Source organism: Fulmarus glacialis, unplaced genomic scaffold, assembly GCF_000690835.1.
Source record: "Fulmarus glacialis isolate BGI_N327 unplaced genomic scaffold, ASM69083v1 scaffold1031, whole genome shotgun sequence".
NCBI lineage: Eukaryota > Metazoa > Chordata > Aves > Procellariiformes > Procellariidae > Fulmarus > Fulmarus glacialis.
In genome coordinates this window covers 4,021-30,553 of record NW_009193155.1, presented here as the reverse complement: position 1 = coordinate 30,553, position 26,533 = coordinate 4,021, and the positions used below count along the sequence as shown (strand labels likewise).

Sequence of the window (26,533 nt, the reverse complement as noted above, 5' to 3'; positions counted from 1 at the left end):
CAGTGTGGGTTTTTAATGTGCTTTTAATGTGATTATTATGTTACGGTCAGGGAAGGAAATTGGGATAGTCCTTAAGACTTAGCAAATTCTTGCCCAGTTTGTGTTGTTCCTTTGCTTACTAATTAAGGCTCTAATAGTGAATAGCAGTTCTACAGTGATGTATCTGGAAGTAGAAATAACACAGAAGATACTAATTTTAAGAAGAAAGGATTTTTATTTTTAGTGAGGTTACTTTAAAAGTTTTTGAATAAACTACGTAATACACATACATACACACATGCACATACATTGTCGCACAGCAGTCTTTTCAGTCTGTATACGTTATAAGACTATTCTGCTTTATGCAAAAATTACTTAGTGTACTTTTTATTTATATTAGAGCAAGGACAAGATTGCATCCTACAGCAAAACTCCAAAAGTGGATAGGAGTGATGTGGGGAAGGAGATGAAAGAAAAGTCTTCCATGAAACGTAAACTTCCTTTTACTATTAGTCCATCCAGAAATGAAGATCGCAATTCAGACACAGGTAGAACCTTTTTATTTCCTTAACTAATTTAATTAATTGTATATTATGTTTTTTATCTTGATTATTTTTTTCCCTATAAAAAAGGATACTAAATATAAAAGTTGCTTGCTTGCTTGCTTCTGATTGTTGCATCTCAGTCTGATAGGCTTTCATCCTATCATTAGCAAGAGTTAGCATGCCAGCATAGTTTATCTACATTTTCCAGTTGTTTCCTAACCTCATTCTTTTCCTTCTATTTTAGTAATAAATCTTTCTTTTCATTGTCATCTCTAGAGGTCCATTTGCTTAAACAAGTAAACTGATGAAAAGATGTGTAAGTGACTTGATTTGAGACGCAGCTGTCAGCCTTTCGTAGCCTTTTTTGGGGAGGGAGAGTGGGAAAGATTGGTAGATGTACTGTCCTCCATATAAGAGAAAAGGTTGCTAAGGTTATGGAACTAACTAAACTAGCCATGGGGAGTGAACTTTTCTTTCAGTCTAAGCTCCTATGATCTGTTCAGGATACCTTTTCTGCACAGGCTGGTAGTTCTTCCTAACTTAAGCATATTCTGTTAGAACTGATTTCAAGACTTCAAAATAACATTCTTAACATGGCTCTTTTCAAATCAAGATGGAGGGGTCTGGATGTATTCCAAGAGTACAGTTATCTCTGAGTTTAGGTAATTAGTTATCTTTGTCATAGTTCAGTAATAGTTTTGCTGGTAGCAAGACAGTATCTGTGCCCTCTGGAAGGCCACCAGAAGGCATGTTCCCAAATTTGTCAGAGACTCAATACTACAGTTTCTTATACAGTGCTCATTGTACATTTGAATATTTTCATAAACAGGTAATTCCCTTAATACGCTTAGATTTAAATGGAAGATAGAAGTATATACCTCAGTACATGTTTAATTTTTGTCCAGGATTGATTTAATGCAGATTTGGCTCCTGCATATTCCGTTTATATTTTTGTTACTGTAAAGGGAATATGGTATGAAATCCAAATTTGAAATAGTCACATTAAAAAAACAATACTCTTGGCTTTAGATCTCTGTTTTCTGTGGTTTTACAGAATTCTAGAGTCTTACACTATTCATGATACCGCTTGATTCTGAAAAGACCATGTATAAATTAGAAGTGTGCTCCCAGCACCTGCTTTATTAAATTTATTGCTTGGTATTAGACCCTAACTGTCTTTCATAGTGGAAATAAATATATTTAGAAGTAATATTTAGCACTTATCTAATGTTTGCTGTGTGGAAATCTTTTGTCATCTCTCCCCACCCCATCAACTTCAAATAATTCATTGTCACAGCATCTTGTAAGATAACATAACTTTTTGTGTTTCTCTTGCTATAGCATCTATTGTCACAGTTGCCACAAACAAAATGGATTACTCTAGGCACTTAGACATGCACAAAATGACGATGCGCACACTACAAAATCTTTTTGTTACAAGTTGTAGCAGGGAGATGAAATAAACAGTTCAAGTAGGGGCAAGAAATACTTAATATAACAATAGAAGGCACGTAGTTTTTAACTACTGTGCGGCAAACATCATAGCTTGTTGTCCATCTCATTACTGCTGAGGTAAGTAGGTAAGAGCAACTACCCTGTTTCACAGATGAGGAACTTGGTACATAAGCTTTCCAGAAACTTTAGAGGCAGGAGCATTACTAGGGTGAAAAAACAGTTCTTATAATGCTAATTCTGTACCTAACCAATTAGATTAGACCAGTGGGAATTAACCACTTACATTGGTGCCAGGTTTGGCACTGACATGGATTAGGACTGACATCAGTGATCATGAAATGCAGTGCTGCTTCTGACACAAACTTGGCATTAGACATTGAAAAGATTTGCCATCACTGGACTAAACGGTTACCTCTGACAGAACTGTCTCCCTGCTAACTATGTACAGAGAATGACAAGTGTTATTTGAGAAGGAAGAAAGTAAGTTTTTGGAGATGAGAGTGTAACCAGAGACAGGGAAAAGAAGAGGTGATGAAAAGCTTCTTATCAGCTAGTAGCGCTAGTGTTTAAAAATAAAATAAATAATTTTTTAAAAATCCCAGTTTTCTTCTGATACATTGTGAAAATCTGTAGTGGTGTTCTGTGGAAATGGTCAAAGGTTGTGTATACAATTCATAATTAGAAAGATTCTGAAAAAATATGCGGTACTACTCCATTCTTCCTGCTGTCCATTACAGTTCCAGGATGTATTTTATCCTTTCCCTATAGTTTTATAATTAATAGTCTTCCAATATGTTTTTTTTTCCCAGAGTTCAGAATAGCAAAAATGTTCTTACTGCTTTGCTAAATAGTTTCTCTTTAACAGGTGATAAGACCATTGAGTTTGATTTTCAAATGTTTTTAAAGATTTAGGGTCTCCTAAAAATGTGTCTGGGTGAACAAAAATCAAGAAATGCCATAACAAGTAGCTCTAGGATAAAAAGTTTAATTAATGGTTTAATTTAATAAATGGTTTATCTCCAAGATACATCATAGGGTTGCTAACTGATTGTAGAAATGATAATTGGGTTTCGTCCTGTTTGGGCAGGTAAGTCAGTCAAAGAATGGGAATACCTAATTGTTAGAGCTTTACATCATTAGAGCTGTCTCAGTTCTATCTTGAGAATATTCATTCACGAACTAAGATTTTGTCTTTTTTGCTTTATTTTTGTAAAAATTGCCCTCTGCAATTCCACCTCTTGCTCCTTTTTGTGGTGGGGTTTTTTTGGTTCAGGAGTTGTCTCTCTAAGTGATAATGAACATGGACAGCCAAACCAAATGTTAACTTAATTTGGAAATAATTTTTAAAATTTGATTCCTACAAAACTATACATAAAGTAAATTTTACACCCAGTCAGTTTTGGCAAGACTGAAATTAAACAGCATTTGTAGTGTCCTGTAAGAGTCTAGAACAATTCTAGTCCTCCTGTTTATCTAAGTTTAGATTTAAATCAGTGTTTCTGCCTAAGAAACTGCTGCAATAAATTGGAATAGAATAGAATCACTTAGGCTGGAAAAGACCCTTAAGGTCAATGAGTTCAACACTTAACCTAACACTGCCAAGTCCACCACTAAACCCTGTCCCTAAGTGCCACATCTATACGTCTTTTAAATACCTCCAGGAATGGTGACTCAACCACTTCCCTGGGTAGCCTGTTCCAACGCTTGATAACCCAACTATTTAATTAGTATTAAATATTTTCAGATTTAGCCTTTAGGTTACTTTCTTAATAATTTCATACTGGTTAGGACCGAGTCCAGTTGCCTAAGTGTAGTCATGCAATGCCAGTTGAGATGCCTGCAGTAGCTGAGAAGTCTGCGCAGGGCTGAAAGATAACGTGAGTCACAGGAGACCTGTGGCCTTCTGAAGAGGCCAGTGGGATAATGACAGCACCTGAAATTGCACTACATACCTGTCTTTAGGCAACAGCGTCCTATTCTCAGTTTCTTTTGTTGTGCAGGGGTGTGTCTGTTATACTGTCCTGGTTTGGATGGCTATCCTACTGAGGGCTGTGTTATCACATCCCCATTCTTTGTTCAGAGCAACCACAAAAAGCTAATACAATATATACATACTGCAGTCAAATTTATTTATACTGCAAATTTTGCAGTATAGCTTCAACCCTTATTTAAGTTAACCTTATGAAGGATTCTACACACAAGCTCTGATTAAGACTGGTAGAATTGATGGTGGAAGGAGAAGCATTTTTCATACCTTTTTTTAATAAGTTCTTTGATTTGAAGTCTCCCAATCCAAAACCATAATTTGATTGAAAAGGCATCACTTACTTAGACTACTTAAATAGTATTATTTAAATTTTGTTAATTTATTTAATTAATCTGGTTATTTTTAAATAACTTCTGATGTGGTTATCAGAATAAGAACAACAGGCAAGTGCTGCTTTTGCAAAGGACAATTTTGTTTGCTTTCTCCACCTTATTAGTTTGAAGAGGGAAATTTGAATTTTTCATAATAATTAAACATAACTGTAGATTGGAAAAATCTTTTAATTGTGAAGATAAGCATAGGCTTTTCCTTTTTTTTTTTTCCCCCTAGTCTTGTTACATAGTTGATTATTCATGAAGAACAACAAGAGGTACAATCACACTGAATGTGTTAATTTGTTGATCTTTCCTTGGAAATTATGTTCTCCAGATTTTCTGTTTATAGTAGCATCTCGGTTTCGTTTTCTGACCCCTTCAATTTCTGTCTTTAAAGTAGTCCAAACATGGCACAGTCATATTTCTTTTAGCATTTAATTGACATCCAGAAAAGCAAAACAACTGACCTCTTCATGTTCCATGTGTACATCATAGTAACACAATTTCTGTACTTGTGCTTCCCATAGTTACAGAGGTTAGTGGGGCTATTAAAGGGAGTGTTTACATGCTGTTACTGCTTGCTGGATTTGGACTTACTGCTCAACTATCATGAGTTCCTTTAACTGTTGTTTGGGCTAGAGGGAGGAAAGTGGAGGTGATTTTGCGTGTGTGTGTATGTGTGTGTTGGTTAAATAAATATGCCATAAACTTGATTAATTACATATCACAGTAGTACCTTGATATCTCTGCAGTGTACAATATACTGTGAGGTTTCTTCATCACATTCTAATCTTTCTCTTTCACTGAGGATAGGAAGCAGCAGTCAGTCATGATGTGTTTCTCTTTAAAGTAACTCCAGTCAGATTACCACAATCACACAGATCTCAGTAACTCTGTCTCTCTTAACTTTGTCAGCTGCCGAAATTGATCATCTTCACCTGTCTTCGACAGTTGTTGGTAATAAGCATATTAATCTTTTGTTGTATATCACTCAATGTTACAACTTCCTTAGAAGCATTTATTTCAAGCAGTTCATATTTTAGCTTCGAATGGTCCTATTTCTTAATCCTGTTATTCCTTACAATTTGTACTATGATAGGAGTTTTACATTAAACCAGACTACCATGAGCCCTGAAGTTTGCTCTTTTTGCTTTATTTCCTTTATCCACTAAGGTGGTTATTTTACCAAATGGAAGATTCTCTTAGTTTGGCATGATTTGTTTTGAGAAATCCACATTGCATTATTTAATAATTCATTTTCCTAAAACATTTAGAAATTACTTAACTGAGAATTTGTAATTTATTAAAAAAAAAAACAAAAAAAACCAAAAACAAAACAAACAAACAAAAAAAACCCAAAAAACACCCCCCCCCCAAAAAACCCACAAACAAAAAAACCCAACCAACCAAAAAAACCCCAGATACATTATTGGTTGCCTTGGGACATAATCTGTCATGCATAAGTTCTCCTAAAATAATCACCGGTGATTCTGACGTTTCTCGTGCCTGTAGATTTAAGTACTGAGTGAGTTTCATTAAGCTCTTCTGCAAATAATTGCTCAAATGCACCTAAATCACTGTTTCACATAACTTGGCTATTTTAAAATCCTTTTTTTAAAGTGTTAAGTGAAAAGCTTATATTGCAAAAGGAAAATCTTAAAAGGAATGTTGTCCAGATAGATTTGGCTGCATATTATGAAGGTTATTTAATAAAGATAATTGAACATGAAGCCACTTGAAGAGTTTTGATTTTTATTTTTTTAATAACAAGTAGGAAGTTCCCTGATGTTCTGTTTCTAACTGCTGAAGAACACCAAAAAGTGACAAGAAAGTCAATGTAAAAGAAGATACTTGTATTCCATAGACTTTGAAAACAAAATGCTCAAAATCAAAAAAAACCCCCAAACTAATTGACTTTAACAGTCAATTTTGTACATTAATTTCTACCTGAACTTAATTTCTTAAACTGATATTATTCCTCTATTAGGGAAGTTATTACTGTTCAAATTGTATAAACATCAAGTACACAGCTGTGAAAAGTTTTCTGTTACCATAAGATAAAGAACATCTAAAAAGTCAAAGTTCCTGAATGTTAAATTGGTCTTCTCCTGCTAAATAAAGTGTAGTGTACTGTGTGATGGTATTCTTGGAGCAGTGAAAACAAATCTTGTAATATATTCTGCAATAAGCATAATGGGGGTTCCCAATAATTTATAAGAGTTTTTCTGTGGATTTGTGTAGCTTCTTTATCAACAGTTGCATTCTTGTTTGCCTTGGATTAAGTCAAAAACGACCTTTTTTTTTTTTAATATCCAATTTATTTATTTATTTATTTATTGATGTATAAAAATTCCTCTTTTATATTGCCTACTCCCTTCCTTTTGCTTCCTTCCACCCCTTTTGTCCTATGTTTTTTTTATCTTGCACATGCATATGCATGAGATCTTGGGGGAGAGAAAACCAATAGCCTCTTACAGGACATACTCCAGCAAATGGATTATCAGGTGCACCTGCTGTAGTCCTGAGACTTTTTTTTTTAGGTTTGTTGTTGATTATATTAATTTTGTGTATTGAACTGTTTAGATTTATTGAAAACATATATGAAGTCTCACATAAATTTTAATAAAATTGTGTCTTTGTTTTAGTGGTAAGGGCATAATTACAGTGTAACTTGGTGAGAGCAGTTGTATTCTTATTTGGTACTTTTAATTGGTAAGCTCTAAAATGCTTTGCAAACACTGTGTTAATAAGGAGTAATAGAAGAATAATTTGCCCCACCACCGAAATGCATTGGAGTATGTAGGGGAGGAACTTCATGTTGTTTGACAATACGAAACATGAGACGGGAGTAAATTGCACTCATTTACTTAGGCTTTTCTAACAAAATGACTTTTAAAAAAGAAAAAAAAAACAAACAAAAAAAATCCCAAACAAAACGAAAAAAAAAAACCCAACCCACAACAACCCCAAACCAAAAACCAACAGATAAAAATACCTGGCAAAGTACACTGTATAGCAAAAAAGTAAAAGCTAGATCATCAAAAGATATATTTCACTTATTTTGATGTATTTTCTCAAGCTGAGGATAGCTATAAAATTGTAAGGAATAATTCAGAATGAAAATGAATGTGTTTTTCAAGACAAGAATCATGTGTAATGAATAGCATAAGCTAAGAAACAGCAGATCATGCCAGACAAACTGAAATGTGTTGTTTTGATGGAAGTACTTAAATTAGTCAGTGAAGGGTATGCTGTACATTATCCTTGGAGAGAGAGAAGCATATTCGCAGTGAAAAGTTGAAAGTACAATTTCATTGTAGGTTTTTTTTGAATTTTCCTATGCAGACATTTTACCAATAGGGCAGTAGTGTTGATTTGGATATTGAATTAATTTTTAGATATTCAGGAGTATGAGATGCGTGCAGTTTAGAAAAATCTCATTACTTCCGTAAAAGGGATCTTGTTTCCTTTTTAAACACGATGGATAAATTTGTAGGGTTTTTTTAATATGTACATAGGTCTGTAGCTTTCCATTCTTAAAATAGTCTTGCTCATAATCGTTTAGTCTGTAAAATCATGTATTTCTTATTTGGTCACTATGGAATTCAAGATGTACACTATTTACGTGCCTTCCTCTGTCTCAAGAGCATTGTATTACTAGAGCCTGTGTATGTAATCAAGCCTAGAAGATGAGATTTAGAGAAGACTAGGAAGGCAGAAAATGAGTTGAGAGGAAATGAATGACACAAGGAGGGCCACAGAGAAGGCCTAAGGCAGAAGTAGAGAAAATCAGAAGATAAAAAAGGGTCAGTCTGGGGCTTGATGAAACAGGGAATGGTATGTGGTTAGGAACCTCAAAGGGACTTAAGCTTCTAATTTGCAATTTTTATTAATTTTTGGCTCTCTGCAGAGGGTTAGTGAAGTTTGCCTCAGTAGAGTCTTCTGTTTTAAGATTTTCTGCATTTGCAGATGACAGATTTTTTTTTTTTTTTTTTTTCCTTTTCTAAATGAAGTTTTTATACAGGTGTTTAAGGTTGAGATTTAGGAAGGGAAACTGGGAGACCAGTATAATCATAGGGACAGTAATAAAAATAAAATCCTCCCCCAACCTTGACTATAGCTTAATTGCATTTCCCCATTCTTTTTTAGTATGGCTCAAAACACTAAGATTAACTAAAACCAGATGAACAGTGCCTCATCAAATGGTAATCAGTCACAGTAAGAATAAGATGAAATAACTTATTACACAAAGAACTAAAAAGATCCGTGTGGCAACAAGGCTTATTTAACTAATAGTAACAATCTCCAACCAAGCCTCAACCAATTCCCAGCCAAATTCTAGCATACTAGTATGGCCAAGTCCGATTAATCAGTCCAACGTTTTCCCCCCTGCCCCCCTTTCATTTATTACATATTCTCCATTGTAATTTTTAGATCTCAGCTTTGTTTCATGTTCTTGCTTGCTTTATGGGGGTTAGGACATTAGCCAGCCACAGAAAGCAGGCAATAGACATCCTTACTGAATTCTGTCCCTATCTTTGTGGTCAGTAGTCCAGCCTGGAGGGTGAGTTGGATTTACTTATGACTGTAGGGTTCAGAGTCCTGTCTGGCTGCTTAAAGGCCTTTTGGGAGGGTGGTCAGTAGGGAAGCTTCCAAAAGGAGAGGGTGCAGTAGAGTGAGCAGGATCTCTGAAAAAGCTAATACTGAACCTGGGCTTTTAAGAAGAGAACAAAGGGAATTATTTGCTCAGAGTTTGGAGATGTCATTTTTGTTGATTGAATCTGTTAGAGTACTCTTCAGACCATTCCTTCTTGACACTGGCAGTTAGAAATTTTTTTAACTCTTTCAAAAATTTTAATTCCAAGTCACCAAATATATGATTAAGGTTCCTTAAGCTATCTTTTACATCCAGTGTGTTTATATTTGAGTAGTAATCTTAGGGGCTCTGAAGAAAAAGGTAGACATTATAGTTCTAGCATGTAAGTAGTATCAGCTGCTTACAAAATATAAAATGTTGAATTTGATAAGAACTTGTTAAGACAGAAAAAGAGCAGTTGCCTGGAAAGACGAGATAATTACAGAAAATGAATGGCCTTCACTATACATAAATGCGAACTAATATGTCTCTAGAAAATACAGTTAAACAAAATGACCAGGTAGGGAGATCTGTGGAAAATAGTTGTACCGAAATAAATTTGATGCATTGAGAGTTTGTAGTTGTTTGATGTTAAGATCATTAAATACTGCTCCAGTTAAAAGTGATTTTGTCGAAGTCACTTAATCACAAATCAGTTATTTTCTATCATACTTTAATCTAAATGCCTGTGTTTGGTTTAGGAGACCTTTATACAGAAAAATGAAGGAAGGACTTTTGAAAAGGATGGAAGACATAGACCAAAGTTTTCAAATTACACAGATAAAATTCTAGTTTTGAAATTTGTTAGGTATTAAAAAGTTGTCTGATTTCAGAGCACATTTAACCAATGTGAAGATCTGTGAGAGTTTGTAGGTACTGGATAGCTTTAGAAATTATCTGTTTATTCAGATGTGTAATTTTAGCTCCTGGTTTAAAACTTGGACATGAAATATTAAACAACTACTGTAAATATTCATAAAAGGAAAGAAATTATGTATATAAAATAGCTGTGTGTTTTTGAAGGATGTGAATTTTGGAGAAGAAATTGCTCTAAGGTGAAGTAATAGGATGAGTTTGAGAGAAACAATCTTTTATCCAATTACCTAACAAATACCAGTATTAAAAAGTCGTTTCTTAATTTTTAACATGGTGTCTTGAGAGAAGTAGAATAGACCACAGTCTCCGATCTGTATTCAAGACTGAAAGTTGACTACCTGATCTTACAGAATTTTTTAAGCGCCTGATTTGATTCTCTGAAAATTAAAGTTGTGACATATACAGTCTTCCTGCTGTAAAACAGGTTTTTCGTCTTTTAGAATTTTTTAGTAATCCTCCTTACAGCTTTAAGTGCTTTAACTCAGTAGCTTATTATCCTAATATGATTAGAACAGGTAACCAAAACTAAAGCAAATGCAGCAAATTAGAGATGCAATTTCTGTTTTTCATCACCTGCCACCAATCACCAGTTGACATATCTTAAAAGGATGTTTTTATTTCTAGAAAAATGTTCTAACAGAACAGCAGTTTGAGTTTTTAAATGTTAATATTTCCAGAGAAGGAAGGTCCGGAGAAAAAGAAAATGAAGAAGGATGCTGGAAATAAGAAATCAACACCAGTTAGCATTCTTTTTGGTTATCCTCTGTCAGAGCGCAAACAGATGGCACTTCTCATGCAGATGACAGCAAGAGACAACAGTCCAGGTGATCTTACAAAGTTGACAGTTTTCTTCCTCCTGCTTGTTTAATTCTGTCCCAATCAGAATATTCTGAACCCTGCTGGTTTTCAACAATCCTTGCTTTTTATTGAAAATTTTTTTAATTAATCGTAATTCTGGTGAAACTCTATTGTGCATTGATGAGTAATATGATGAAAAATTCTTGACCTTCTGTATTTATGTGCAAAGCTTTGCATTATGGTAGCTGTAAAACCTGAAAATCTCTTTTCTTCCCTTGATTATTTTTGCCTCTCAAACACTGTTCCCTATGCATTAATTAAAAACTGAAATACTATCTGTTTTTTTTATGAAATTTAACTACTGTCTCATTGCCTCCATTTGGAGCAGGATTTTAATTTAGAGGGAAACTGGATTGTCTCCTTAGGATTTAATGGGAGAGCGGAGACACCTTGTTTTTAATTCAGAACTTCAAACTTTCCTTAATCCAGTTGTATTTAAAAAATCTTTATGTGTGTGTATGTTCTACCCATGTAGTGCTTTTACAAATTTGGCATTTAAAGTGAATGGCTGCGTTTCCTTAAGAATTTGTTGCCAGTTACCTAATCTTTTACTATCCTGCTATGTTTAAAACAAAATCTACATAGAGGAAGGCAAGTCAATTTCATGGTAAGAGGAGGTATCTTTAAAAAGCTCCTCAGATTTTGGAATACTTTGTGGGGAAAAAAAGGATATTCTTTGGTCTCTCATGCTGGTGAAGTCAACCCCATATATGAAAACCTCTGAGTCCCTGGCCCATGGATATATTCTCAGTTGCTCGAGGAATCATAAAGATGGAAACCACCGGACTGATATGCTGTAGCTTCCTGTCGCGAATTATAAAAGTTGCGGAAGAATTTGGGACTTCCAGGCTCTCTTCTTTCCATCAAACCACTAGAAACATTGCCTGAAGTATTGCATACTTTTATTTAAACTGTTATTGACATAGAACCAGACTGCTTTGGTTAGGGATTTCATTTTTAATTATTAGGCACTCTTCAATATAATAATGTTTGAAGGGAAATATTTTAGCTAGAATTCTATTATTTCAGTATATATTTATATTCATAAAGCACTTTTTTGTCAGAAGCATATATTCTATCAAGTATATTAATAACTTGAATTAGAGAAGATAATATTTTAACTGACTCCCTGTAACCAAAGACTACCAGAAAAATACAATACAGGCTGTCTTATTGCAGTTTCTCCTTTTGTGTAAATCTGGCTTTGTGGCTTCCCTTATTTTTGAGAAAATTTTGAGAAACTTTAGTAATAGTAGTCTACTGTACAGTCCACATTTGTGGTGGCACAACTGAGAAAGTGCAGGGAGTACAATGCACAACCAGTAATTCCTTAAACTGGCATCCCATTACATAAAAATACAGCGGAAGTGTGCTGGAGGAAAGGGAAGCAGGGTAGCTACTGATCTGCATGGTGATGCTTTGTCTTGTTTCAGCAGAATTTATACCAGAGTATGTGAACCTTGTATTTTGGATAGACTTCCTCTGTCCTTGAAACCTACTTTAAAAATAGTGAGACTTTGCAAAACACCCTTTTGCACATTGCAAATAGGGATTGTGTTGATACATGTGAAGTGTCAAATACGTCCTTTATTTAAATGTAATTATTCACTGATAATTGTAGTCTTTGAATACAATTGTTTAAATGAGATGAAGTAAAAATAGTGTTAAATAACTTAGTGACCATTTAAAAACTTATTTTTTAGATTCCACATTAAATCATCCCTTACAGACAACGCCAACACAAAAGAAAACTCCAAGCTCCTCTTCAAGGCAAAAAGACAAAGTTAACAAGCGAAATGAACGAGGAGAAACTCCTCTACATATGGCAGCAATTCGAGGGGATGTTAAACAAGTTAAGGAGCTGATCAGTTTAGGTGCAAATGTGAATGTAAAAGATTTTGCAGGTAAGTTGTTACATGTTCTCTTAACTGTACGAATTAAATATTACTGCTGAAGTTGTTGTCAAGGGTTTAATTTCAGTTCATGTTATATGCAAATGAACAATGTAACAAAATTGATTGGAAATTTTCAAACCATGTTTTTATTTCTGATGGCAGTGGTAGTACTGGGACACTGTAGTACGTAGTATATTATTGGAACAGTATAATAATACCTGGATGTTTCGGTTACGGCCAGGGCCTTTGCACTCTAGGCATATATAAAAATATGTGTGCACGCTTGCTGAACTTTGTAGAATTATACTAGGCAAAGTCAGTAACTGATAATGGGATTGTAGGCTATGTGAGGACATGGAAAGTTTAGTAACAGTGAAGGTGTTAGCACTGTAATGTACGTTGTTACTGTGACAGCTAATACGCACCAAAGCAGATGGGCGTGGTATAGCTTGCGCTAGTCATCTAGTCCTGCTAGATTAATACTAGTTTTGGTCTAGTATGTCAGTATCTGCTGTGATTTCAGCACTGAGTGATAAACTTAAAGGTAAGTTGTAACTTGTACCATATTTTTAGTATCCTTTATTTGGCATCTTTCTTTACTTCTCCTAGTATTTGTTTAATACAAGGAAAATGGAATATAAGGAAATGTCTGTGCTGCCTGTCTGTTTGTCTGCAAGACCTCCTAAATAATTTTTTGGAACCCACTGGCAAACTTTTGCCTATTTTGCTTTTGATACTCTCACACTAGTTAAGTTTCTACATGTTTTAGTAAAAAATCTCCAGCAGAGTAAAGATGAGATCTCCAAAGTAATGCTTCCACAGAAGACAGAACCTGCAGTTTTGAGTTCAATAGTTCCCAGCTGTTGATTGGCCAGGCACCAAATTAAATGCATTTACATACTGAGATAAGCTAAAGTACCTGCTTTTTTCCTCAACCAGTGTAAAAGGGTGTAAGACTTAGGAGTTGGAATATTGGGTAGATGTTTAGGGCATAGAAAGGGGGTTGGGGTAATGAGGATGGATGGAACAGAGTGAAAGAAAGGCTAAATCAGAGGATAAAGGGTTGGCACAGAGGTTGTTGTGGGGTTGGGGTCTAAGAGACATCTGTAAAAAGGTAGGATTCAGTAGACGTTTCCCCCTTAAATGCAAGGACAACTCTCAAAAATAACACAAGTATCAAGTGCACAGCATATAAACAGCATAACGAACTGCTCCTAATACTCTACCTCTCAACATGAGCCATTAAACACTGGCCTTTTTGCATTCACAGTAGAAGTGGATCATGAGAAAGTGAGGAAATAAATGTAAGAAAGAGCTGTGTTACTTTTGGTTATGTTCAAAAAGACTGTGCCCCCAATGCAAAGGGTGATGCTGAAGAAAAGGTGGCAAAATTTGTGGGGAGCTGCTGGCATCCCAAAGGAATAAAAAGAATATTGAGAATATTCGTTGGTATAATTAACTGGCAGCACTAGCAGTTTCAAGTTTTTAGAGTCATTGCATAACAGAAGCAAAAACATAATGAAGGTCTGAATGAGAGTTTTGACTAGACCTATAGTGAAGCCTGCTAAAGATGCTCAGTTTATGGGTCTGAATGGTTATAAGGAGAATTATACTCTCAATGGGAATGGTGAGATGAGCCAACGTAGCAGGCCCCAGTGAGAGAAATTAAGAACTATATGGTACAATTAGTTGTCAGCTCAAACTTGACATCAAGAGAAGATATTAATGAGATGGACTAAAATCTTGATTTTAGGTAGAAACAGATCAGTGATTTCTTGGTGTAGCTGAATTTGTGTTTGAAGATGGGCTGCCTAGAACTCATCTGTAGAGGAAGAAGAGAGAGGAAGCAGAAGTAGAACCCAGTGGGATCTTCAGCGAAGTTGAGAGGGGAGATGAGAAGAACTTGTTGAAAGAGCAATTTTAGAAAAGGCGGGGGAAGTTCAGGGGAAGACAGACCCATAGAAGTCACAGGGAGGATAGAAACACTTCAAGAAGAGAAGTTTTGGTGGGTTAACTTTGGCCGGCTGCCAGACACCCACCCAGCTGCTCTCTCACTCCCCCTCCTCAGCAGGCCAGGGGGAGAAAATAAGATGGAAAAAAGCCCTCATGGGTTGAGTTAAAGACTGTTTAATAAGAAAAGCAAAAGGTGCATGTGCAAGCAAAGGAAAAAGAAGAATTCATTCACTGCTCCCATCAGCAGCACCAATGCCATAACTACGAACATCCCCCCTTCCTTCTCCTTTGCCAGAGCTTTTATTGCTGACCATGACATCCTATAGTATGGAATATACCTTTGGTCAGTTTGGGTCAGCTGTCCTGGCTGTGTCCCCTCCCAACCTCTTGTGCGGGGGGAGGGAGAGAGAAAGCCTTGACACTGTACAAGCACCGTTCAGCAGTAGGCAAAACACTGGTGCGTTATGAACACTGTTTTAACCCCAAATGCAATGCATAGCACTATATGGGCTACTATGAAGGAAGTTAACTTCATAACTTCATCCCAGCCTGACCCGGTACAGATAGTTAACTAATTTTAAAGGCCAATGAAAGGATGAGGAGAATGGTTGAGAGTTGGTTCTGAGAATCGACTGGGAGCAAGTCGTTAGAGACTTTATTCAAAACTCTGGAGGAGGTGTTTGGGATCAAGTGAGGTACTTTTCCATTGGTAATCCAAAGTGAGAAGCAGAGGTGGCTGAGCTTCAAAATCCTGTGCAGAGGAAAAAGTCAAGAAGAGGGGGAGGATTTGAGCAGTGAGTCATGGGTGGAGCAAAGTAAGAATTTAGGATGCAGTGAAGTTTAGAGAATTAGAGTTTTTTAGCTAAGCATTTGGCAGAACTAAAGGAGCAGAAAATGAATTAGTAATGGAGGAAGTAACCCTTCTCATGGGATATCTGCCAGAATGATACTGCTCTGTGAGAATAAGAGTAAAGGAAACAGATGTTGAGAGCAAACCAGGACTAGAGTTAGCAGGCTGGACATTGTGATAGGATAGAAAGGCAAAGCAGTAAAACATGGCGAAAAATGGATTACAGAGAGAATTAAGAAGAGGGAAGAAGACAGGGATCAGAGGGCTGAGAGCAGAAGCCTGTCATCGTTGTGGGTGAGTGGGAAAAAGGCACATGACAAGAAAATGGAAGGAAGGAGGTGGTAGCCAGGCAGTGCTGGACGTGAGTGACCGAAGTGATGATTGGAGGGGAAATTTAGTACACGAAGATCAGGAAGAAGTATTTTGCCACAGACTTAAGGTAGAAGCTTTTTTTTTTTTATTATTTAAATGAGTGGCAGGTGAGAATTTGAGTGAGAGATGAAGATGAGCAATTACCTTACTGACGGATTAGATAAGTTAGGGATTTCTTCTTGTACCTCCTCTTCATGGATGTACTGATTAGATGCAGGGTTCAAGTGAATAAACTATTCCAAACTTGCACTGGCTATGTTGGAAACAAAAGTTGAACGCCTTCCCAGAACTGGGCTTTGAGAAGGCATCAACAGCAGGCTGGAAGTTCAGGGCAGCTGTGAAGTGGAAGGCATCAAGTTGGGGAGAGGAAATTGAGGTAAGGAATATAGCGTGTGTGGGTTGATCATTGTCTTCAGTTGAGGCTTTGCTACAAAAAATGAGCACTGAACTTCAGATTATCAATTTGGAAATCAAAATTGCTAAAAATTACTAATATTCTAGGAAATATCAGGAATAAGTTCTCTGCCAATATTTATTAATAACTTGCTATCTAGACTAATAGCTGCTGAATGTTACTAGTGATTCCTGGTACATGTTCAGTAGCTCAGCACTAGTTATGATAATTTGCCATATTTATTCTTTCCCATAGTGTGGTTTTCAAACTGTTTCCATATAGAATAATGTTATTTATATATACTTAACACTGTGTTCAAATGCTCACCAGTCACAGAATTTCTAACATGTTTAGCCTGGGGATTTTGTGCCAGATTTTGTCTTTTACTATTTGATTAGTGATTTCTGTGTTCAACTTAATCACAGTAAAATTTGGAATTTGTTGGCATGAGGTTTAAAGTTGATAAAGCATGTGTTGTTCATCAGATGAATGGCATGACCTTCCTGCCAACTACTGTGTGTGAATGTATTTTGAAATGTTTCAAGGCAATAGAGATCTATAGCACAGGAGAAAAAAACAAACTTAAATCTTTGACTTTTCAAACTTACACTTAACCACTCTTCGCTATAGGTTGGACACCACTGCATGAAGCTTGTAATGTTGGTTACTACGATGTTGCTAAAGTCCTGATAGCAGCGGGAGCCGACGTGAACACACAGGGCTTGGATGATGATACGCCACTTCATGATTCCGCTAGTAGTGGGCATAGAAATGTGAGTTTGCTGGGAGAGTGGGAGGGGAATGAGTAAGTGGTCTTTAGAGCAAATCCTAACTGTCCTGATTGCTCTCATGTGGTTTTATAATTCTGCTTCTGCTGTTTTGGGGGCATCTTAAAGTTGTTTTGGTTTTCCTTGTTTCATCTTGCCTTTCATCCTACTTCTGTTGCCAGATACTTTCTACCAGTACCTGTTTTCTTAAAAGTCTCACTTTTACTTTTTTAATAAATAAACATTTAAATGACTTTTTGTTTTAAGAGATGCTTCTACTGTATAGAATTCTCAAAAGAAAAATTTCTCCAAACAGTATACTGTGGGTTTGGGGAAAAATTTTTTATTTCTGTGCGTATAGGAAAGTAAAATATGCTTTTTATATATATAAAGTATTTTTATGTATATATAAATATTTAAAGTTATATATCCAACATTTATTTTTAGATATTTGTTCATGGATTTTGAAATAGAGCATTGATATATATATTCTTTATTTAAAAAAAAAAATTTAGCAATAATGACTTAGCAGAGAAGATAAATGGAGCACTGTAGGTACTTCACATTAATTTCTGAATTTGTTCTTGTTTTCTGCAAACTAGACGCAGAAATGACTCCGCTCTCCATTTATTTCATTACTATGTGTGATCTGCTGTATGAAGCAAAAAATAGAAAATATCCTTAAAGCAAGTATACCTTCCAAACAAGGCATTCAGTTTGAAAGGATGTTGTGGAAGGGCTAGAGAAGAGAATTATGATAATCTGATTGTGAAATTTTTATTAACTGTTTAGTAACTGTTTCTTACGGGTGTCTAAACAAAAGTGGGTCTTTAGATCGAACTTGCATAAAATTGTAGTAGAGATTTGCAGAACAGGACCTCTTCCTTGTCTGGTCTCAGTATCTGAGATCAGTCTGGTCTCCCATCTCACTGACATTATGTATCAGAAAAATTCTGAAGTTTCACGTTACCGTATCATTGTCTGCTGAATTTTCCCACTCTTAGGACCAAAAAAAAAGTAACTGATACTGGATTTTGTGCTGAAAATGCTGTGGCCTTTGTATCATAGTAACTTTAACCATTTTTTTTTTTCCCCTTGATGCTAGAGAAATTTATGATTTTGCTATCTTTCAATTCAGTTGGGGATGGGGTTAGTTTGCTCCTCCAATAAAATACTTGGCTCTCTGGCACGGCTTTTCTGGAATGCTGTGGAAACCAAGAGTACTGCTACTTGAAAAACTTTTCCTGTTCCTTAGAGTTAAGTGCTATAAAATTTGGAGCAAGGAGGTGAATTGAGTGCAGAGGAGTAGAGAGCTTGGTAGGTGAGGAACCACATGAATCATGTGAGGAACTATTAGAACAGCAAGAACAAAAGGCCACTCTTGCTTTTCTTTATGATGATGCTATGTCTGTGTAACAGAGGACAACTTTATTTAGTCCTCCCCGTTACTTCTTTTAATGAGCAGATTATGAATACCTGGACTTCGCATTCTAGTTGCTGAAGTCTTGCTTTGCAGTCTCCGTTTCATAGGTAGGAGTTTAGGATTGCATATCACATTATCCACTTTTCGTGTGCAATGGAAGATTTTTATGCTGGTCAAGTAACATGTTGTAGAAAACCTAAAAGTTCATTTATTTAATGCTGCAGATTGTGAAGCTGTTGCTTCGACATGGTGGAAATCCATTTCAAGCCAATAAGCATGGGGAGAGACCTGTTGATGTTGCTGAAACTGAAGAGTTGGAAATGCTGTTGAAAAGGGAAGTGCCCATCTCTGATGATGACGACAGTTGCTCAGGTAAAAGTAGCCATTTAATTGCATACTTCAAGTGTATCAATTCACGTGAAGTTAGGTGATTTTAATCTTTTGCATAGTGTTAGCTATTAAGAGTTGCTGCAGGGAGCATTTGCTATTGCTAAGGTTGTTTTCCACTTTTCGTTTTAGAGGTAGTTTTCAGATCTTTCAATTGAATTGAGTTATCTGAAATGTTTATTCTGACTTCTTTTTCTTCTCTTCCTCTCTCTTTAATAAGCCCTTCCCACTCTCCTAATCGACCCTACCTCAGAATGGTGGTTTAACAAGAGAAAGATACGGAGAAAAATACCATATTTATTATAATACGAAGTGGTTTCTGAGAGATCTTCTTGGGGGAAAATACCCCCAAGTCACTTATTTCACATCCTTAGTACATGAATTGAGAGCTAGCGTCTCACATGGGCATAACTTAGTTACACTTACTCAGTAAAGAAAAGTTGCTGCCAATGGGGGAATCACTGGTTTGTGAAGGTGACCAGGTAGTAGCTTGCTTATGCGGAGGCAGTAGTTCTTGGGCCCTACTGTATTTCTGCAGATTAAGGAGCAGGTATCACCTCTTGGGGCACAGAAAGAACTATTGTCTCCTTGGAAGCAAAAGATTCTTGAGCATGAGTAACTTGCCTGAGTGCCAGGCAGAAACTTTTCATTGTGCTTTCACAGAATCTTCAGGAATTCAAATTCTTTTGGGTAAAAGAAATTAGGTGGATTGAAAACTGGCTGAATGGCCAGTCCCAGAGGGTGGTAATCAGTAGCACAAAGTTTAGGGAGGCCAGTAACTAGCAGAGTACCTCAGGGGTCAATACTGGATCCAGTCATGTTTAGTATTTTCATTAACGATTGGGGTAGAGTGTACCGTCAGGAAGTTTGCTGATAACACAAAAATGGGAGGAGTGGCTGATGCACCAGAGAGTCATGCTGACATCCAGTGGGACCTTGACATGTTGGAAAAAGGGGCTGGCAGGAACCTCGTGAAGGAGGTTGTGCAAGGGGAAGTGCAAGGTCCTGCACCTGGAGAGAAACAACCCCCCATGCAGCAGTACAGGCTGGGGGCTGCCCAGCTGGAGAGCAGCTTTGCAGGAAAGGCCCTGGGGTCCTGGTGACACCGGATTGAAGATGAACCAGCAATATGCCCTTGCCACAAAGACGGCCAGTGATACCCTGGGCTGCATTAGGAGGAGTGTTGCCAGCAGGTCGAGGGAGGTGATCCTTCTCCCCTACTCAGCACTTTTGAGTCCACACTGGGAGTGCTGGGTCCAGTTCTGGGTTCCCCATTATAAGAGAGAGATGGACATACTAGAGAGAGTCCAGTGGAGGGCCAGGAAGATGATGAAGGGACTGGAGCATCTCTCCTGTGAGGAAAGGCTGAGAGAGCTGGGGCTGCTCAGTCTAAAGAAGAGAAGGCTCAGGGACATCTTACCAATGTGTACAAATACCTGAAGGGAGGGTGGAAAGAAGATGGAGCCAGGCTCTTTTCAGTGGTGCCCAGTGACAGGACCAGAGGCAGTGGGCACAACCTGAAACATGGGAGGTTCCCTCTGAACAGCAAGAAACATTTTTTCACTGTGAGGGTGACCAAGCACTGGCACGGGTTGTCCAGGGAGGCTGTGAAGTCTCTGTCCTCCGAAATATTCAAAAGCCATCTGGACACAGTCCTGGGCAGCTGGCTCTGGGTGGCCCTGCCCGAACAGGGGGTTTGTCCCAGATGACCTCCAGAGGTTCCTTCCAACCTCAACCATTCTGTGATTCTGTGAAAATTATATGAGGAAGAGTATTTAATTTTAGGAACAGTTGAGAGGTTTACATTTTGGACTTGCAAGTCCAAACAACATATTTGCTCCATGCTATGCGCTCTTACAGTAGAGACCAGTTGCAATGAATTATAGCGTAGTCTACTTCAGGCTGTCCATATCAGGTGCGTAAAGATTCATGAGGGAATTTCTTTACATGAGCAGCTTTTTGTGTTTTAAGAATAAAAGCTCATCTGCTGTTGAAACATGACTAAATAGTTCATGTGGACAAACATAGTTTAGTTGTTAGAGTGCGTAAGAGTTGATGAATTCCTAGAGGAATGAGTCATCATAGCAAGATGTCCTTGAGAAAGAGTCAGGTTATGCAGGAATTATGCACAATAGAAAAGGTTTACAAAATTTAAAGTACATTGCTTTTATTAGATTGGTATATAAACGCTAATGAATATTTTTACATACCTCAGTGACAGCTGTAAAGTGTGGGGAGCACTTTGGCTTCATGACCTTTTGTTCTCTCTTAAAAAAGCTTAATTGTAGTGAGAAGATCTATTGTGTATTTTGAGTGTTTTTTTCTTTTTTCATTTGTGTAGCAGTATGACTGCTGAACTGAACTATTTTGTCCTCAACTGAAGTGTGAAGAATGTCCCATCAGTATTCAACTAATTTTTGGTTTTCTTACTCTAGATTCTGAAGAAGCTCCGTCTGTAAATCCTTCCAGTGTAGAGGGGAATGTTGACTCAGAAACAGAAAAGGACTCTGTAGCCAATGACAGCAAACAAATGGTCCCTAGTAAGGCACCACTTCCATCTGCTCTTGATGAGTATGAGTTCAAAGATGATGATGAAGATGAAATGAAAAAAATGATTGATGACAGACATATTCTTAGAAAAGACCTAAGGAAAGAGGATGAGACTGAAGTTGAAAAGAACAGCTTATTTGTGAAACAAGAAAAAGTTGTCTTTTCAAAATCATTTAAAAGCAAAAAGCAGAAACCATCTAGAGTTCTGTATTCGAGTTCTGAAAGTTCAGATGAAGAAATACTTCAGGACAAGAAGATAGTCTCTCCTTGCTCTATTTCAGAGACATCAAATTCAGATGCAAGAGTGAAGAAAGAATATATGGTTACAAATGAACACAAGCAAAAAGGCAAAGTTAAAAGGAAAGTAAAAAATCAGAGCAAAAATAAAGAGAATCAAGAACTAAAGCAAGAAAAAGAAAATGCTAGAGTAACAAATATAGCTACTTCTGGATTAGATTCTTTAGATAAAACTAGAGAGGAAGAAACTTTTAAGAAGTCTTTCACCCCAAAAGAAGATTCTTCTTTACATCTATTTCATATCGCTGCTGGCAAATCTCCGAAGCATCCCTGTGGATTAAGTGAAAAGCAGTCAACACCATTAAAGCAAGAAAACACCAAAACTTGCTTATCACCAGGAGGTTCTGAAATAACATTGCAATCCGAATTAGTTCGGTATGATCACAACACTGATTCTGATTATCTAGTAGAAAGTTCTAGTGGCAAATCTTGCAAGCACAAAGAAAAAAGCAAGCATCATCAGAAAGATTTTCACTTAGAATTTGGTGAAAAATCTAGTCCTAAAATTAAAGAGGAAGATAATAGCTCAGCACTTGAGAATTCGGAGTATACTCTGAGAAAAATTGACAAGGAAGGTAAAACACTTAAAAAGCATAAATTAAGGCACAAAGAAAGAGAAAAGGACAAGCACAAAAAGGAGCAGGATGGGGAAAAGGAAAAACATAAACATAAAGATAATGTTAAAGAGGTTCAAAGAAGTATTGAGTTTGACAGAGAATTTTGGAAAGAGAACTTTTTCAAAAGTGATGAAAATGAAGATACATTGTTAAATATAGAACACGAATCTCTTTCTTCAGACAGAAAATCAAAGCTAGAAAAAGCTGTGGCAAAAGAAGATAAGTTAGTTAAGGAGAGACAGTTCCAGAAAGAGAGAAACGCTAAAGAGGAGAGAGACAAGAACAAAAAGGAAAATGAGAAGTTTGTCAAGGATGAAAAAATAAAAGATACAAAAGAAGAAAAAGAAATTATGCTTGCAGATAAAGAAATGGAATTGTTCTGCTTTGGTGTTAAAGATGAGGCAGCCAGCATGCATTTAATAGAAACAGATACTGAAAAGCAGGAAAAGAATTTGAAGGAAAATAAAGAAAAGACTGAAAAGCGAACCTCAGCCAAAGAAAAAGATGTTGAAAAGATAGAAAGAAAAAATGGAGAAAAAGAGAAAAAGGTAAAACATGAATACAAGATGGAGAAAGAAAAAGTAGAAGTAAATGAAAATATAGAGAAAGTAAAGGAAAAGCCCAATTTCCAGCAAGCAGAAAGATGCCATAAGGAAAATGATAAAATAAAAAGCACGAGTACTCTTAAAAAACTTGATGACAAAGAAAGAAATAAAGAAAAAACTGACAAGAAGCATGATAGAGAAAAGGGTGATAAAGACAGACATTGGGCTGAAAGCAAAGAAAAACACTGTACTGAAAGAAAAGTCAAACAGTCTGAAAAAGAATATGAATATACTAAATCAGAAAAAAACAGAACTAAAGACAAAGAAAAGGAACTTGAAAAAAAAGACAAATCCAAAGACAAGGAGATCTCAACAGTAGCAAACTCAAAACACATGCAAGAGGAAAGGAAATGCAGTATTACGGAAAGCAATAAAACAGTACATGACAAACTGTCATCTTTGAAAGAAAAACCAAAAGATGACTTGTTGAAAACGCCAGATGGTAGAGAGAAAGATAAAAAAGATAAAGATATAGACCGGTACAAAGAGAGAGATAAGCATAAAGATAAACTGCATCAAAGTAGTTTACTTAAACTAAAACTCGAACATGAGAAACTTAAGCCTAAACCAGCTCCTGCAGCAAAGGATGCTCGACCTAAAGAGAAAAGATTAGTCAACGATGATTTAATGCAAACTAGTTTCGAAAGAATGCTTAGCCTTAAAGATCTGGAAATAGAGCAGTGGCATAGAAAACATAAAGAAAAAATAAAACAGAAAGAGAAGGAACGTTTAAGAAACCGCACTTGTTTAGAACTTAACAAGATGAAAGAAAAACCAAAACACTCATTAGCTGAAGTAAAAAGCAAAGAACTGATTCGTTCAAAAAGCTCAGAGTTGCCAGATGTTTGCATGAAGGAAAAACAGCAGAAAGATGCCACAAGTAATAGATCTCAATCAGTAGATACAAGAAGTGTCAATGTTATAAAGCCTTCTTTGGTTTTAGATAATTTAAATAGATCCCCCAAATCAGAAAGTGAAAAGACAGGTCTGAGCTCCAGATCAGTGTCCCTGGTTTCAGTTGCAAGCTCTGAGGATTCTTGCCATACCACCATAACTACTCCAAGGCCTGTAACCGAATATGACTCAGACTGTATGCTAGAAGGTTCTGATTCCCAAATGTCTTTTTCACAATCACCGTTTTTGGCAAGTGCCAAATCACCAGCCCTTCTTGAAAAAGAGACCGATAGTCTTGCCGAGCTGCCAGATCGCATTAAGCCACCTTTCGCAAACAGGCTTCCACCCGCATACATTAGATCAGCATCTGTTGAAGATGTTAAACTGGTTTTAAATGAGTGTAGACCTGTTGTAGAGGTTCGAAGATGTAGCATGCCTGCTGCTGTTTCTGAACACAGCAAACAGCCTCAAATACCAGAAGAAAATAATCAGAATGCTCTGCCATCAGTTCAGACTTATGCTAGCACTTCTCCTAAACCAGAACTACCATGTAGCACGCTTGAAAGAGATTTTCAAAATAGTATGTCTGGTTTGCAGTCAAACTTTACATCATCTCCGACTGGAGCTGCTAGCAACAAGCAGGCAACAACGGGTACAAGTACCCTTAAAAATACTGCTCAGATGAGCTCTTCAGAAGACTATAATATGCATGTAGAGCCGTGTAATCAAAGTGGTATGACTCAGCAAACCAAACCACGGGATGTGCCTTTTGACAGACTTAATTCATTAAACAATGAGTTTAACAGCTCAGGTTGTGGTGTGTCAGAGCAAGATACTAACAGTGTTATAGCAATGCATAATTCTGAAAACAGGACATTAAAAGAGCAACAAGTATCTGAATTTTTGCCTCAGCATGCTGAAATCAAGGGAAATTCCAGTTCTCAAGAATCTGCATTGGTTTTGCCTTCACAGTCACCTTGTTCTTTACCTATCCAGCCACTCCCGGATGTATCTAAACACATTTCTTTACCAGGCAATAGCAGTCAAGATTCATCATTTGTACAACAACAAAATCTTGTTCAAACTACAACTTCTACTTTGGATACAGATGCTACTAGTACCAGAGAGATGGAAAATGCTTGCTTCCCTTCAAACATTGAGAAGGCTGGTGCACCCATTGCTGTATATTCTGAGAGCTCTGCGAAGGATATTTCACAGAGCTATGAAAGCATGAATGATTTATCTATGGTACCGTTAGAAAAAGATATTCCTGAAAGTGATAGCAGTTCACAATTGAATGTAAATTTGTACACATTCAATAAACTTGTTTGTAAGAATGCTCAGAGTGAAGTGGATAGTAACACAGCAGATGCTTCAGACGTTAGAAATGAAAAAGGCCAACAAGAAAAGTTGGTGTCAGTGCATGTTGATAGCAAAGCCGATGCTGATCTCTGTGAACCAAGTTCAGGAGTGTCAAAGGGAATTATGAACGAATCAGCCAATAAAAAACCCTGCACTGCAGACAAAGAAAATGAGTTGGCAGACGACCCACCACAGTACTCCTCTTTATCTAATTTGGAAAATAGTTCACAACAGATTACACAGGAAGAGGTGCATAAATACAGCCAAATAGTTAAACTAGAAGAAGAAATTGCTGAGGATCAGAAAGTGGAACAGCAAGAAGTACCTCAAAGAATCACACGGAACAGAGCAAATATGCTTGCTAACCAGGGTAAGCAGAATCCTGTTGGCTGCATGCAGACATCAGAAAAAGAGTCTGAATCATCAGCATCTATGAAAGCAAGGATTAGATTAACTGAAGAGGATGATGCTCAGGTACATCATCCACGTAAAAGAAAGGTGTCACGTGTGCCTCAGCCTGTGCAAGTGAACCCTTCTTTACTGCAAGCTAAGGAGAAAACCCAGCAGTCGCTGGCAGCTATTGTTGATTCTTTGAAACTTGAAGAGATTCAGCCATACAGTTCTGAGAGAGCAAACCCGTATTTTGAATATTTGCACATAAGAAAAAAAATAGAAGAGAAGCGTAAATTACTGTGCAGTGTTATTCCTCAGGCACCTCAATATTATGATGAATATGTGACCTTCAATGGCTCATACCTACTGGATGGCAATCCCTTTAGCAAGATATGCATCCCAACTGTAAGTAACATGATCTTTAAATATACAGTACAATGAAAGGCATGTTTTGGTTTTATTTTTGTAACTTTCATATTCTTCCTAACTTGCTTCTGAATACTTGTGCTGAAAATAGTAAGTTGACATATGTCAAATTAATATTGACCAGTAATGTCATATTTAAATGCCCCATTCAGTGGAAATATAAACAGTGATTTCACAGTCATTACAAGACAAATCATCATGTATGACACTTGTAAAAAGCACACAGACAAATATTATATTTCAAAATATTTACTACTGTAAAGCCTACCCTTTCAAAAGTGAAGTCAGTTGTTGAGAGCTTCTCTGAATTTCTGCTGGCAATAATTTGGTTAAAACTAATTATTCAAAGCTGTTTCATTTGGAGAGGGGGGTGGATGTGCAGTGCTTCGAAATACTAAGTCCATCACCAAAAATTTTAAGTAGGAGAGTGCCTGCTAGCTATCTCAGTTTCTCCTTAATACTCTCAAGAGCAGCAGATGTAATCTTCTGTGTCCCAGCTTTTGTAATCCATCAATTTAAAGTGTTCTGGATTTTATGTAATAATGTGAAATTCTTTTCCTCTTCACTGAAGAACATCCATAGTTCAGGGACACTTGTTTAGTTCTAAGTCCTCCATAGTTCTGACATGGGCATATTCC

General features: G+C 36.8%; 1 protein-coding gene across 1 annotated transcript in view; it reads left to right on the top strand.

Annotated features, from left to right (window-relative positions):
- Positions 1 to 25,874, top strand: part of ANKRD12 (ankyrin repeat domain 12) — a gene marked incomplete at its 3' end in the record, with an annotated part of 34,370 nt that extends 8,496 nt beyond the window's left edge. Inside the window, exons 2-7 of the mRNA XM_009587325.1 lie at positions 380 to 527; positions 10,530 to 10,676; positions 12,414 to 12,614; positions 16,805 to 16,947; positions 18,589 to 18,736; positions 21,187 to 25,874. Of these exons, the coding sequence (XP_009585620.1) occupies positions 380 to 527; positions 10,530 to 10,676; positions 12,414 to 12,614; positions 16,805 to 16,947; positions 18,589 to 18,736; positions 21,187 to 25,874 (5,475 nt within the window). The remainder of the gene's footprint in view (positions 1 to 379; positions 528 to 10,529; positions 10,677 to 12,413; positions 12,615 to 16,804; positions 16,948 to 18,588; positions 18,737 to 21,186) is intronic.
- Between the last annotated feature and the right edge of the window lie 659 nt (positions 25,875 to 26,533).